The 13,550-nt window shown below is 40.4% G+C and overlaps 1 protein-coding gene across 1 annotated transcript; it reads left to right on the forward strand.

Moving 5' to 3' along the window:
- The first annotated feature begins 4,419 nt into the window (after positions 1 to 4,419).
- On the forward strand, positions 4,420 to 5,165 carry LOC121975636 (eukaryotic translation initiation factor 1A-like). The gene has a single exon (XM_042527399.1). It carries the CDS (start codon positions 4,538 to 4,540, stop codon positions 4,970 to 4,972), a length of 435 nt encoding a protein of 144 aa, XP_042383333.1. The 5' UTR covers positions 4,420 to 4,537; the 3' UTR covers positions 4,973 to 5,165.
- Positions 5,166 to 13,550: the final 8,385 nt, after the last annotated feature.

A 13,550-nucleotide genomic window follows, 5' to 3' on the forward strand; every position in this document is an offset into this window, starting at 1 on the left:
AGGCTTCCCAAGTCCGATCCTCGACCCACCAGGTCTTCTTGCTCCTCAGTCCACCCGACCTACTAGGACTTCCTTACCTAGCCACAGCTAGGACTTCCTGCTTGGTGTATGGTCCTCTTGATCCGAACATAGGAGCCCCCACTTTCTTTGTTCGAGATCAATATTGTGCCTACATGGCTCAATCAGACCATTTGTCACGCCCCAGAGGAGTCTCTGTCCGAAGAAATTTCGGCAGCATCTCCCCTGTACGGCGGACAATATGAAACTTTCTACATATCACATATACATCAGCCACAGGCGGCTGGAATGATAACAAAAATAAAAACAAACACCACGCAGTTTATAAAGATATTCAGCCTCTGGCTGTCACAACCACGCAGTTAATAATAGTAATCAATAACAATAGGACTCTGACTCGAAATCCACCCTACTCCACTACACTCGTAAAGCTCAAATCCAACGAACTCACCTCTTCTGCCATCCAGACAGGCACGTAGTAGAATGAAATCCAATATCATATCAAAAATCCATCAAAAGGTATCACTCCATACAATATCCATAGGAAAAATCCAAAGACAATACTAAAACAAAGTCTGATATAGAAAAAGGCCAAAATAAAACAAATAACGAACTAGTAGAGAACTGGCTCTACGTGCAGATGGGGGGCCAGCGACTGGAACTGCTCCGGACAGCCTCAACCTGAAAATATCAACAATGGAGGCGGGGTGAGTCCAACACTCAGCAGGTACAACTGATATACATAATAAAACAAATAACAGATAACACTAATCATGCGTACAGTCTCCTGAATACGAGAAGGAATAAATGCAACTGAAATGAAATCAGGAGATAACTGTACTAACCGGAATCAAGGTACAAAGGTAACAGGTCGTCAGACCGGAGAAAATCATAATCCTGTATGCATGTCAATCAAATGCATCCATACAAATGTAGCATATAAGTGCAACAATCACAAACAATAAAATGCAATAAATGCATATGGTGACCGTGCACTCGGACATCACTGCTCTGACGGTGGTGAGTGGACGGAATCTTGTCAGTACTCATCCTCGGCCCCAAATCATAAATGGGGAGCTCGATGCTCTCATCTCCCAGTACACAATGACGGGAGGATATCTCTGCCGGCTACTGAGTCATCGACCAACGGAGCCAAACAAAGTCCACCATCTGGCTACTCTGTTGCTACACTAAATGCCGGTGAGCCAAACAGGCAGGCCGGCTACCAGCGAGTCCTCGGACCAGCAGACAAGCAGAACCGCCACACACTGTCGATATACCACTAACCCATGGGTGGTGGTGGTGTGTGCAGTACATGTAACTGGCGATGGGCTCAACCATAGTGGAGCCGACAATCGCACAGCATGCAAACATGATGCATGACACTAAGCATGGCAATCTCATGAATAGCATAGCAAGATCCATACATAAATACAAGGTGTACCACAAGTCAATGTATCAAATGGAAGGTACACAAACAGATAGGGTATCATATAAAACCCTAGGTCCAGAACATGATGTATCATATGGTTGGGTCACTACCGAAAGCATGTATGGCCAGATAAATAATAACATGCAGTGCATAATAAACAAACAACATGTAACAGATCATGTAGTGACCAACCGAATAAAATGGAAACACAATTCTTGTTATATGTTAAACACTTTATTATGCATATCAAAAGACATAAGTCAAAGTACCCGCCTCCAATCGAAATGGTCCAACTTCGGACATCGAGATGCTCGTCTCGAATCAAAGTCCTGTGATATCACACATACATTTTTATTTAGCTACAAATTAAACGAATAGCTAAACAAAAATCCTTAAGAACAATTTAGGGGAAAACCCTAAACCATAAGTCTCGACTCCTAATTTAAATCCAACGTTTAACTAGGGTTAATTACCTTTAACCCTAATGATAACGTTAGATTAAAAATCTAAAGCTAATCCAATCTACCAATATAAATTGATTACCTCATACCTAAATCAAATCTATTATCATAACAATCCAAACAACACACAATCCACAACAAGGTTACAATTCTCTACTCTTTACCTCAATTCACAGCCGTGTTTTGTGTTGAAACTCAAGATTGTTGTTAGAACACTTCACGGCAGAGCCTTCCTTTCCCTCACAGCCGTGACCACTCTTCCATTGAAACCCTACACCTGCTGGATCAGATCAGAAGGAGAAAATCAAGTGTGCAACCAAACATTTCCAGTGCAACCAACTCACCTTGTTGGCTAGGATCTAGGGCACGACACAGAGAAGGCACCGACGGTCGGCTAGCGTTGGCAGTGGCCCTCTGCTCAGTATCTCCACTGTTAGGGCAACAAGGAGTCGGCTGTGGCTCTAGTCGCCGGCGGCAGAGGAGTAGAAGGAAGGAGATCTCGGTTATGTGGCTCGGGCTCGAGGGCAAAGGAAGGGTGGTCGGCACTCTCCTCGTTGGCGGCAGAGGATAAGCAGCAGGGGAAAAGGATCGGCTCAGCCGATTAGGAACACGGCTGGGGTCGGCGAGGAAGACGCGAGGAGAGGAAAGGAAGTAGGACTCTCGGCGTCGGCACCTAGGGCAGAAGCGATTCTGTTCGTGCGGCATCGCCGGAGGAAGAAGAAGAAGAAGAGGGCTTCGGTGTGCGACTCAGGAAGAAGAAATCGCCGGCCGGTGGTTAGGGCAGTGAGAGGTTGCGGCGGCGTCGGGGAGAAAAGGGAAGAGGTGCGGGACTTTGGGTTTTTTCGGCGATGAAGAGAAGAGAATAAAGAAATAAGAAATATTTAAATAAAAAGAATTTATTAAAGGAACAATTCCTCACTTAAATCGGGTAGCCCAAACAGGCTTTTCCGAGCCCCGTTCCGGTCCCCGTTAACTCGTCCATACGAGCTCCGAAAAATTCCCGAAAAATATCCAAAAATTCTGGAAAATTCATTTATTATTTATCGTCATTTTTTTCCGGTATTTTACACCATTGCTCTTGTGCACAGTTAGTTATTAAACCTTATGACAGCTCGAGCTCTGATACCAATTGTTGGATCGAAAAGAATTTAGATATCTCCACAATGGTATGATATTGTCCACTTTGGGCCTAAGCCCTCATGGTTTTGCTCTTGGGCTCTACCCAAAAGGCATCATGTCAATGAAGATATCTTTTCTCTTATAAACCTATGATCTTTCCCATGTATTTTCAATGTGGGACTATATTTGCAACCTTGCAACCCCAACAGCTACTACAATTTGTAGCAGTAAAGCAAAGACACTGCAACAACATAAATAATTTTAAATAATTTTTTAGCAAGTTGATATACAGCTACAAAAATATTTTTACGGTTAATATCTGCTAGAAAATATAGCTAGTAAAAAAACAACTTACCAAGCGGCTGCTACAAGTTGTAGCAGCTACATGGAGAGTTAACTGCTACAAGGTGCAGCAGTTACATGTCGAAGTGGCTGCTACACGTTGTAGTAGCTACATGGACAGTTAGCTGCTACAAAGTGTAGCAGTTAACTGTCGAAGTAGCTGCTATAACTTGTAGCACCAAAGGAAAGTTTGTTTGTCCAAGTGGTTGCAGGCATTTGTAGCAAGCGTCGACCTTGCACATCATAGCATAAATTCTTCCTTTTTTCTACGACCGCCATTCCAAGTTAGCTGCTACAAGTTGTAGCTGCTGCAAAGACAGTTTGCTGCAAAGTAGTTGTTGCAACGTTTAGAAGCGATGCAAAGGCGCTGCATCAGTAAAAAAATAATTTCAAATAATTTTTTACCAAGTTGATATACATGAACTTAAATATTTGTAAGGGTAGTATCTGCTAGAAAAATTATCTACTAAAAAAATGACTTACCAAGTGCCTGCTTCACGTTTGTAGCTACAACAAGTATTAGCTAACGCGCAGATGTGGTTGTAGCCTGCAGTCGTTTGTAGACGCCGTCATTCCTGCACGTTATAGAATTAATCCTTCTAATATATGTATGCTATAACGGTGGAGAATAATAAATTAAAATGAAACGAATTACCATTGGGAATGGTGAGAGGTGGTAAGCTCTCACAGCATCTGTGAGATTGAAGACCCCGGTGAAATTTTTTCGACGGGAGCGCGAGATCTGACGGATGACGGAGATGGTGGGAGAGAGAGAGAGAGAGCGACGAGAGAGATTTTAATTTAGGAAATTTTCCACGCTAAAGTTTTGAATAGAAGGTGAAAGGAGAGAGAATAAATGATATTTTTTTTAGCAAAATCGAGTTGGCAACTCCATGTTTGCACGTCACTCACAGTCGCGCACAAATCGTCGCTTAGCATATATATATATATATATAATTTTTATTAGTCTTACTTTCAGATTCGTGCAGATTCCGATGGACGGCTAACTGCCCTCACCAAGGATTATAAAAAAGAGGTTCGCTCAATCACGGCTTCGGTGGCCTGGCCTTCACGCGATCTCCTTCGACGGCGGCGCGAACCATAAAAAAAAAGAGGGGTAGGTAACCCTTTCTAGGGTTAGGGGTTCGATCGACGCCGGAGAAGGATGCCGAAGAACAAGGGAAAGGGAGGGAAGAATCGCAAGAGGGGAAAGAACGAGGCCGACGACGAGAAGCGCGAGTTGGTCTTCAAGGAGGACGGCCAGGAGTACGCCCAGGTCCTCCGGATGCTTGGCAACGGCCGTTGCGAGGCAACGTGCATCGACGGATCCAAGAGACTCTGCCACATCCGCGGTAAGATGCACAAGAAGGTGTGGATTGCAGCAGGGGACATCATCCTCGTCGGCCTCCGCGACTACCAGGACGACAAGGCCGACGTCATATTCAAGTATATGCCCGACGAGGCCCGTCTCCTCAAGGCCTACGGTGAGCTTCCTGAGAACATCCGCCTGAACGAGGGCATTGGAGGCCTCGACGAGGAGGACGAGGGTGGTGCTGACGACTATATCGAGTTCGAGGACGAAGATATTGACAAGATCTAAGGTAGTGATGGGATCGATTGGGCCTTCTTTCTATCTCTCGAATGTTTCAATTTCAGTTTAGTTTATTGTACGTCTAAATTTGCTGCTTGAATGTTTTAAAGTATTTCATAAACCAAGTACGAAGATGCTTATTTGCTGTGTTTTGTGATTCTTATATTTAGATATATATATAAAAAAATCCTATCTTTGAGCACCTTTCGTTATGTTGAGTTTTCTTTCTGAACTTCTTATCAGTTTTCTTTGTTCTTATATCTGATTAAACTTTCACTTTTCTGTTTAAAATTGTTATACAAAGATGATATAAAATAAGTTATGAAGATGTTTATATGCTTTAAATGATCAATTTCTGTGTTTGTGATGCTTATAGTTATCTTTCATTGTCCTTGTTTCTCTGCCTTATATTTTTTTCCTAAATTTGGCCGCATTCTTAGCCAGGTTCATCTTAAGCTTTATTGATCTCATTTCATTCAATATCATAAGAGCCATTCAGGCAATAGCTTTAATTGTGAAGGCGCCACCTTTGTTTTCCCCTGTCTAACTTCAAATTAAGTAGAAAGCAAAACCACCTCTACATTTTAACCTCCATCTCAACTCCACAAAATAAGAGTATTTCCCCTTTGCCACTGTTTGTGTTCAAGCGTATGCGGTCATAAAATGTCTGAGCTTTAATTCATGAAATTTTCACACAGTTTACTTCTTGAAAGGACACTTTTTGATACATGCGTCTTTTCAACTAATGTTGTTTTCTGGAACATTGTTTGATTAGTAAACAATTTTTTTTAAAATTGGACTTCTAAATTTGCTGTAGAAATTTGGTTGAATTTGTTAGATTAACTAAGGATATTCATGTGCTTTTGAATTAACTTCTGTGATGGTTGTGGCCCGTGTAAACAAGATTATTTGAATTCTTACGTGTGGCTTGAGTCCGCCATCTTTGATCATCTTTATTGTTCTCAGAGACCATCTCAATATTTTTTCCTCTCTGTTTTTTTTTTCTCGTATATTAAATGGTAGACTGATCAGCCATAAACACTGCAGTTATGAATTTATTGCTTGAGCGAGCATACATTTGAGGGACTTGCCTCTTGATTGTTCCTTCATCGCCTTCAATTAATTAAATTTGCTTGGTTTTGGTGACACTAGCAAGTTTATATATACTTGCCTCTTGATTGTTCTTTCATCGCCTTCAATTAATTAAATTTGCTTGGTTTTGGTGACACTAGCAAGTTTATATATATATATATATATATATATATATATATATATATATATATATAGTTACAGTAAATCTTGTTGGCCAAATTTTTATCATCATAATGCAGTACATGCATGTAATTAAGTTATTGCTGTGGATCTGGTTGGAGCTTCAATGGTTTGCATTGCCTTGTGTTGATTGACTGATTGGTGACTTTAGTGCTGAAGATTTGATGGGTGTTTCTTGTTTTGATCCTTTCTAGGTCATTAATATATAACTGTTTGCAATAAGGGGATCGATAATTGTGATTTTGGATGGTATATTGACACACGAGAGCATCATTGAATCTCTGGGAAAATAATTCCTTAGACAGAATAAAATCCCTCTACTTAAATAAGTCGTTCAGTCACTCTTTTCATTTCATTGTTGAGCTGGTGGTGAGAAACCGTTTGAGGTGCGCAAGTCACCGTTGCCAGAGTAAGTTTTGGTGTGGGAAGTTTCTGGATTTCGTATGGCTTTTGCATCTGATCTGGTTTAGAGGAGAAAAAAATTGTAAACCGGAGAAAAGAAGGGAAAACTTTTTATTATGGGGGGGGGGGGGGGGGAATGGAGTGACCGGTGAAGTATTGCTCGTTAGTGTTTGTGATACATTCTCTCGGAGACACATTCTGCTTGTGATACATTCACTTGATTGCACATGTCCTCAGTTAGTGCTGTCAAACGGATGAATTTATGACCCGGTGAATTGAGAAATCTTCACTCCAGTTAAAATTTTTAAAGTTGAATTATGAATTAGGTGAGTCAAATCCATGAATTCATTGAGTTTTTCATTTTAGGTTCAAATTTTAGAAGATTTTTTTTTTCCCTCAATCCATGGGTCAATCCAACCCATGACGGTCTAATTTGCGTGGGTCACAGTCCAGACGGATCGGTGTGCTTGATATAAAATGGGTTAATAAAATTTAATTTAAGCTATTTAAATTATTAGGCAAAGCAAACAAATTGACGGATCAATGTGTTTGGATCTGTCTTAAAATGGATGGGTTGATAAAATTCAATTTAATCTATTTAAATTATTCGACGAAACAGATAAATTGAATTGACGGATCTATCCTCAACTGCTCTCGCTTGTGGTTTGCTCACACTGCCCTCTCCCATTTCTAGTCGAATTTTGGACTTCTATAAGTTAAATAAGTTGATTTTGAGTAAAACTATATATAAGAGCATTCAGACTAGCCGAGTTATACTCGGATGACAGTGTGCTTCATAAGAGCATGCAAAATTATAATTTTAGCCGTGATTGAATTCAAGTAAGCTCGTGTTGGATTGTAGTAAAAAGTCGTATGTTGATCTTAAGCGTCTCACCCAACTGGGTAAATTAAAAAAAAAATGTAATTGGTCAGCATGTGGAAGGATATTACGCACAATTTTTATCGAGATTGGAGACCATTGTAATAATACTATTATATATGCTAGCCAACTTAGTCATGAGTTAAATGAATCGTATCACAACATGGTTTGGTATATAACTTGCGGACCATTATTTGAATTATCAATTGAAAAATTTAGAAGTAAATAAATCTTAAAAAGAGTTAATTTTGAAAGATGCAGCATGCAACATGGATTACTTGTGCTTCCTAGGTCGCTAAAGAGTATCCTGCTTCCTTATCCAATATCATAGGTGTTACAGGATGAAAGGCGAAGGAACGGAATCTAAAATTTTAAAATGTTTTTTTTTTGTTTTTAAGAAATATAAATATCTATGTTATATAATTTGAAAAGGTTTAGAAGAAATAAAAATTATGAAATTGTTCATATCTGGTCAATAAATAATAGTTCCTTGCACATCCATTTTCATTAAAACAACAAAAATGGTTAATTTAAAATATTTTAGCACTAAAATAATATTTATAATACTTTACTCAATTCAAAAGTGCCGTGCGTATATACCAAATGACGTGGAAACCGCGTGTCCTCCAAATTAAGATATTTTATTTACATAGCTGAAAAAAATTAAAACTAGATTGATCGAAATAAAGAATATCCAATCCATCGTGATGAATATCACTCCGACTTATCTGGTTATTCAAAAAAAAAAAAAAAAAAAAAAAATCGTCACATTAATAACTCCATTAAAATCGATCCCACGGATATGAAGGGAGGTAAATGTAAATATACAACTGAAAGCACATAGCCGGAAGACTTAGTTGGTTATTCAAGTTGGCTGGCTAAGTACCCGATTGATCGAGATTAGGATTGATCGGACAACGGTGGGTAAATGTCCAAGTTGGCTGTCCAAGTTCCCGATTGACAGGGACAAGGATTGCTCAGACGAGAGTGGGTAAATGTATCTAAGTACTCTACTAATTGGAGCTAAGAGGACTTTGTCGGGCTAAGAGCATTCATAGGTTAAAGATGAAGAGACAGAGATGTTAATAATCGACAGACGTTGAAGATAATCATTGTACATATTAATAATAAAATAATAATAAATCGATAAAACAAGAAAAGGGGAAGAGACGGATATACTTAATAAGGAGAAGGAGAAACAAAAGAGAACATTCCATCTATATTTGTTATTACATCATTGAATGTAAAGAAGTCAAGACAAAGATACCTTATTTCAACAATTAATACTAGTTCCATTGAATGTAAAGAAGTCAAGACAAAGATGTTAGGACCGTTGGCCGACTAGAAAGGGGTTGAATAACTCTGCACAAAATCAAAACAAACGAATCCTTCTCGGACTTATAACTTAATTAAACACTTGCATAAACATAGAACAAATAATGAACTAAAAAGAAAGAGACTCTGGAATTTATTTGGTTACAACCGAAGAGGTTGTTAATCAAAGGAAGTGAAATGAACTAAATTCTCCTTAGGTGAAAAAGCCTTTTTACAACAATTTACGCACAGAAAGATGAAGCTAAATTAGAAAGGAAAGCACATAAGTGTTGTTTTAGTAATTGCTTGTTCTATTTAGCTTCTTAGATCAAGGTTATATTTATAGCTTTGGTCCGGGCGCTTGGACAGGTTCCAGATGTTTGGAGTGGATAGAATTCTATCCCTGACGCAACGGTCAACATCCACGTCGAAGTGGATAAAAATGAGGTTCCGAGCGCCTGGAATGGGTCCGGGCGCTCGAGCCCTAAAAGTCAATAGGGTTGACTTTTTCCGGTCCGGGCCCTCTATTCCAGTTTTGCTCGCCTCAGTCCACGTCTTCTGCTCCCGCTCCACTCGCTTGGGTGATTTCGGCCATCTGGAATAGGACTCACCCGAACCCAACTTCCGGCATTCTCCTCGAGGAAGCTTCGGCTCCGGCTTCTCGTACATCGGAATCGTCACATGCTTCCTTCTCGTCCGCTAGTGTACTTTTTCGCAACTTCGCCCCTCGGATGTACTAAGCCCGTCGGCTCTCTCCCATGCCGATCTTCTCGCTAATTGTGTCTTTTGCTCTCCGAGCAATCTTCCGCTCCAGTTTCTCGTCCCTCGGAAACATCGCACGTTCCCTTCTCGTCCGCCGGTATGCTCTTCCGCAACACTTCGTCCCTCAGACACACCTAGCCCGTCGACTCTCTCTCATGCCGTCCTTCTCGCTAATTGTATCTTTTGCTTGACTTTCTGTGTTTCTAAGTTCCTGCACATTTAGACACATGGTTAAATACAACAGAACCTAACCTAACTTAGTTGATCACATCAAAACCACATTGGGGTTCCAACAATCTCCCCCTTTTTTATGTGAGCAACCTAAGTTAAGATAGGGTAAACAACTCTAAAGTTAAAACAATAAATTTTGCAATAAAGTACAAAAAGTAACAAAAAATTTTAATTTTAAGCTACCTCTCCTAAACTTAATTTTTCCTTCTCCCCCTTTGATCACATACAAATTGGGGTTCCCAAAAAAAAAATTCTAAGGGTATTTTTTTTAACAACGATTAAGTTTAAGTCTGAAGAGAAACTCTTAGTTAAACTAGTAAATTTTTTTAACTAGTAAATTTTTTTTTGAAATTTCCTACGTTTTCACAAGTTTTGTAAAGCTAATATTGAACAAAAAAATCTTCTAAGTTAAACAAAGTTGCAAGCAAGACAAAAAATATATTTTTGAGAAATTTTCAAGTTAAAATTACAAAAAAAAAAATGTTTGAATAATTATTTAAAGCATTGAATACAGAATTTTTTCTTGACAATTTTTTAATTTTCCCTCATAATATTTAAATTTCTAATGTAGTTCTTTATCATTTCTAAAATTCGAAACAAAGAATTTTGAATATGTATGATTTTTTAAATTTTCTATTTCTATTTTCAATTGATCATTTTTCAATTTTAATTTGTCATTTTTTATTTTGATTTTATCAAAATCTTCTAATTGAGAGGCTCTTGTTAGAGTACCTTTTAATTCTTTATTTTCTTTTAATATTTTTTTATTCTCCATTTCTAATTTGTAAGACTCTTTCGACAATATTTTTATATATTTAAACAATTGGTCAGGAGGTAGAGACCGTACCTGAGTTACCTTGTCGATTTCTGATACTCCCCTTGAAGAGCTGCTTTCTTCCGAAGATTCTCCCCCTTCATCGATGCTTATCTGGGATGAGCTTTCTGTGTCCCCAGGAAGGAATTCGACTATAAGGGTTGCCCCGGCAATTTCCTTGTTTTCAGCTTTTAATGATGACTTGGTATCCATCAAGGAGTTGGATTCGGCTTCAATTGATTTTTCGTAGAACTTCAAGAAATTTTTCCAAAGTTCTTTTGCACTTTCGTAGTTACCAATTCTGTCAAAATCCTCCACCGGTAGTATGCTTATTAGATGATATTCAGTTTTACTATTTGACATGAAATTGTCGCACTGCTTTTTGGTTCAGAGGTGTTTTTCAATTTCTTCTCCGTTTGTGTCCTTTGGCGCTTCATAACCATATTTTATTATTAATAAAATATTAAAATCTGTTTTAAGAAATACCTTCATTCATTGCTTCCAAAATGTGAACTCCCCCTTGAACGTTGGTGGATAGATATTAACTCCGACCATCTCGTTGCTTTAGTCGGCGATTAGTCCTTCTGAGGCGTCCTGGCTTTGATACCACTTGTTAGAACCGTTGGCCGGCTAGAAGGGGGGTTGAATAGCCCTGCACAAAATCAAAACAAATGAACCCTTCTCGGACTTATAACTTAATTAAACACTTTCATAAACATAGAACAAATAATTAACTAAAAAGAAAGAGGATCCGAAATTTACTTGGTTACAACCGAGGAGGTTGTTAATCCAAGGAAGTGAAATGCACTAAATTCTCCTTCAGGCGGAGAAGGCTCTTTACAGCAATTTACGTACAGAAAGATAAAGCTAAACTAGAAAGGAAAGTGCACAAGTGTTGTTTTAGTAATTGCTTGTTCTATTTAGCTTTTTGGACCAAGACTGTATTTATAACCTTGGTCAGGGCACCTGGAGTGGATAAAATTCTATCCTTGATGCAACGGTCAACATCCACGTCGAAGTGGATAAAAATGAGATTTCAGCCCTCCCGGGCCCTAAAAGTCAATAAGGTTGACTTTTTTCGATTCAGATCCTCTGCTCCGGTTCTGCTCGCCTCGGTACGGGTCTTCCATTCCGGCTCCGCTCGTTTGGGTGCTTTCAGCCATCCAGAATAGGGCTCACCTGAACCTAATTTCCGACCTTCTCCTCGAGCAAGCTTCCGCTCCTGCTTCTCATACTTTGGAATCGTTGCATGCTTCCTTCTCGTCCGCCAGCGTACTCTTCCGCAGCTTCGTCTCTCAGACGCACTGAGCCCGTCGGCTCTCTCCTGTGCCGACCTTCTCGCTAGCTGCTGTTGGTGCAATATCCCTTAGGTCAAGGTTGACTGGCTTGACCAAGCTTGAGTCTTGGTCATAGTTTCGATGTTTGACAATACATGTAGACACATGGACAATGCAGGTGCAGTTGTTCATATGAGGAGATTCTGATCAGGGACTGATCAGTATGAATGAAGAAGAGTCAAGTAGGTCAAAAGTGACCGGATACCTGACTGGAAAGTCCTAGTGAGTGAAGCTAGGCAGAAGAAAATCCTGGTGAGTGAAGCCAGGTGAAAGTCCTAGTGAGTGAAGCTAGGCAGATGGAAAACCCTAGTGAGTGAAGCTAGGTGAAAGCCCTGGTGAGTGAAGCCAGGCAAGGGAAAATCCAGATGGATCAAGGATGATCAGACATCTAGTGTTGGGAAGTCCAAGTAGGTCAAAGGATTGACTGGATACTTGGCACGAAGAGAAAAGTCCAAGTGGGTCAAAGGGATTGACCGGACACTTGGTGGGGAGTTCTGGCAGGTCAAGGGAGTGACCAGATGCTAGGTATGATGTACCAACAGGTCAAGGTTGACCGGATGTTGGTTTGAGAGGCTTGGGACTTGGTTTTGGGCAAAAACCAAGAGCTGGATCGATCAGTGGATCGATCCAGGCCTTTCCTAGCGAACAGAGAGCCTCTGAATCGATCAGTGGATCGATCCAGAGGTCCCAATCGATCAGCCGATCGATTGGGACGCTGCTGCTTCGCGCGATAAGCGTTGGATCGATCCGTGGATCGATCTAGGCATTTTTCCAGAGCACAGAGGCGCTCTGGATCGATCCGTGAATCGATCCAAAGCCTCCCCGATCGATTGGGAGTTTTCGAATCGATCGAGATCCGACCGTTGCGTCGTATTTGAGCTGCAGGCGGGCGTCTCCTTCAGCATCTCTTCACCGATTCATTTCAGATCTTCACCAGCTCCTCCACAGTTTTTCTCAAACTCGAGATCGCCAGTTCTTGAAGGTTCTTGGAAGTTCTTCCAAGTCAAGAGGCGGATCAAGAGAAGAAGAAGAAACTAGGGTTAGGGTTTTTGCACTCATTGTAAGCTTGTAAGCTTGTATTTCATTACCTTTCCCTTTCTTCTTGTATTGAGTCTTGTAGGGCTTCTCCGCCCTTGGTAGTTACCATAAAGGAGGGTTTTATTAGTGGAGGGTGTGTGTGTAGGTGTGGATCCTTGGACTAGTCACCTCTTGTGAGTTGGATACCAAGTAAACCAACCGTGTTAGCGTTGTATGTTTTGTTTCTGTATTTTCCGCTGCACATCTTGAAGAAACAAGCAACGACGAGCATCTAGCACGCGACGAGCTATTCCCCCCCCCCCCCCCCTCTAGCTACTTTTCAGTCCCAACAAGTGGTATCAGAGCGAGGCCGCTCTTCACCAGAATCATCGCCGGAAGGGTCAAGCATAACAAGAAGAGCTAGAGGGTGAAGAAGTTGAAGCAAAATTGTCAAAGTCAAAGAAATTCAAAAGCTCAACTTCTACAATGGAATTCCGAGATGGGCTCGGATTCGACACGAGGGTGGCTCCACCATACACTTCCACGAGCTTCGATTCT

Source organism: Zingiber officinale, chromosome 4B (genome assembly GCF_018446385.1).
Source record: "Zingiber officinale cultivar Zhangliang chromosome 4B, Zo_v1.1, whole genome shotgun sequence".
NCBI lineage: Eukaryota > Viridiplantae > Streptophyta > Magnoliopsida > Zingiberales > Zingiberaceae > Zingiber > Zingiber officinale.

Excerpts from the sequence above, each read along its gene's own strand:
- LOC121975636 (XM_042527399.1), top strand. The coding sequence starts at position 4,538 with ATGCCGAAGAACAAGGGAAAGGGAGGGAAGAATCGCAAGAGGGGAAAG.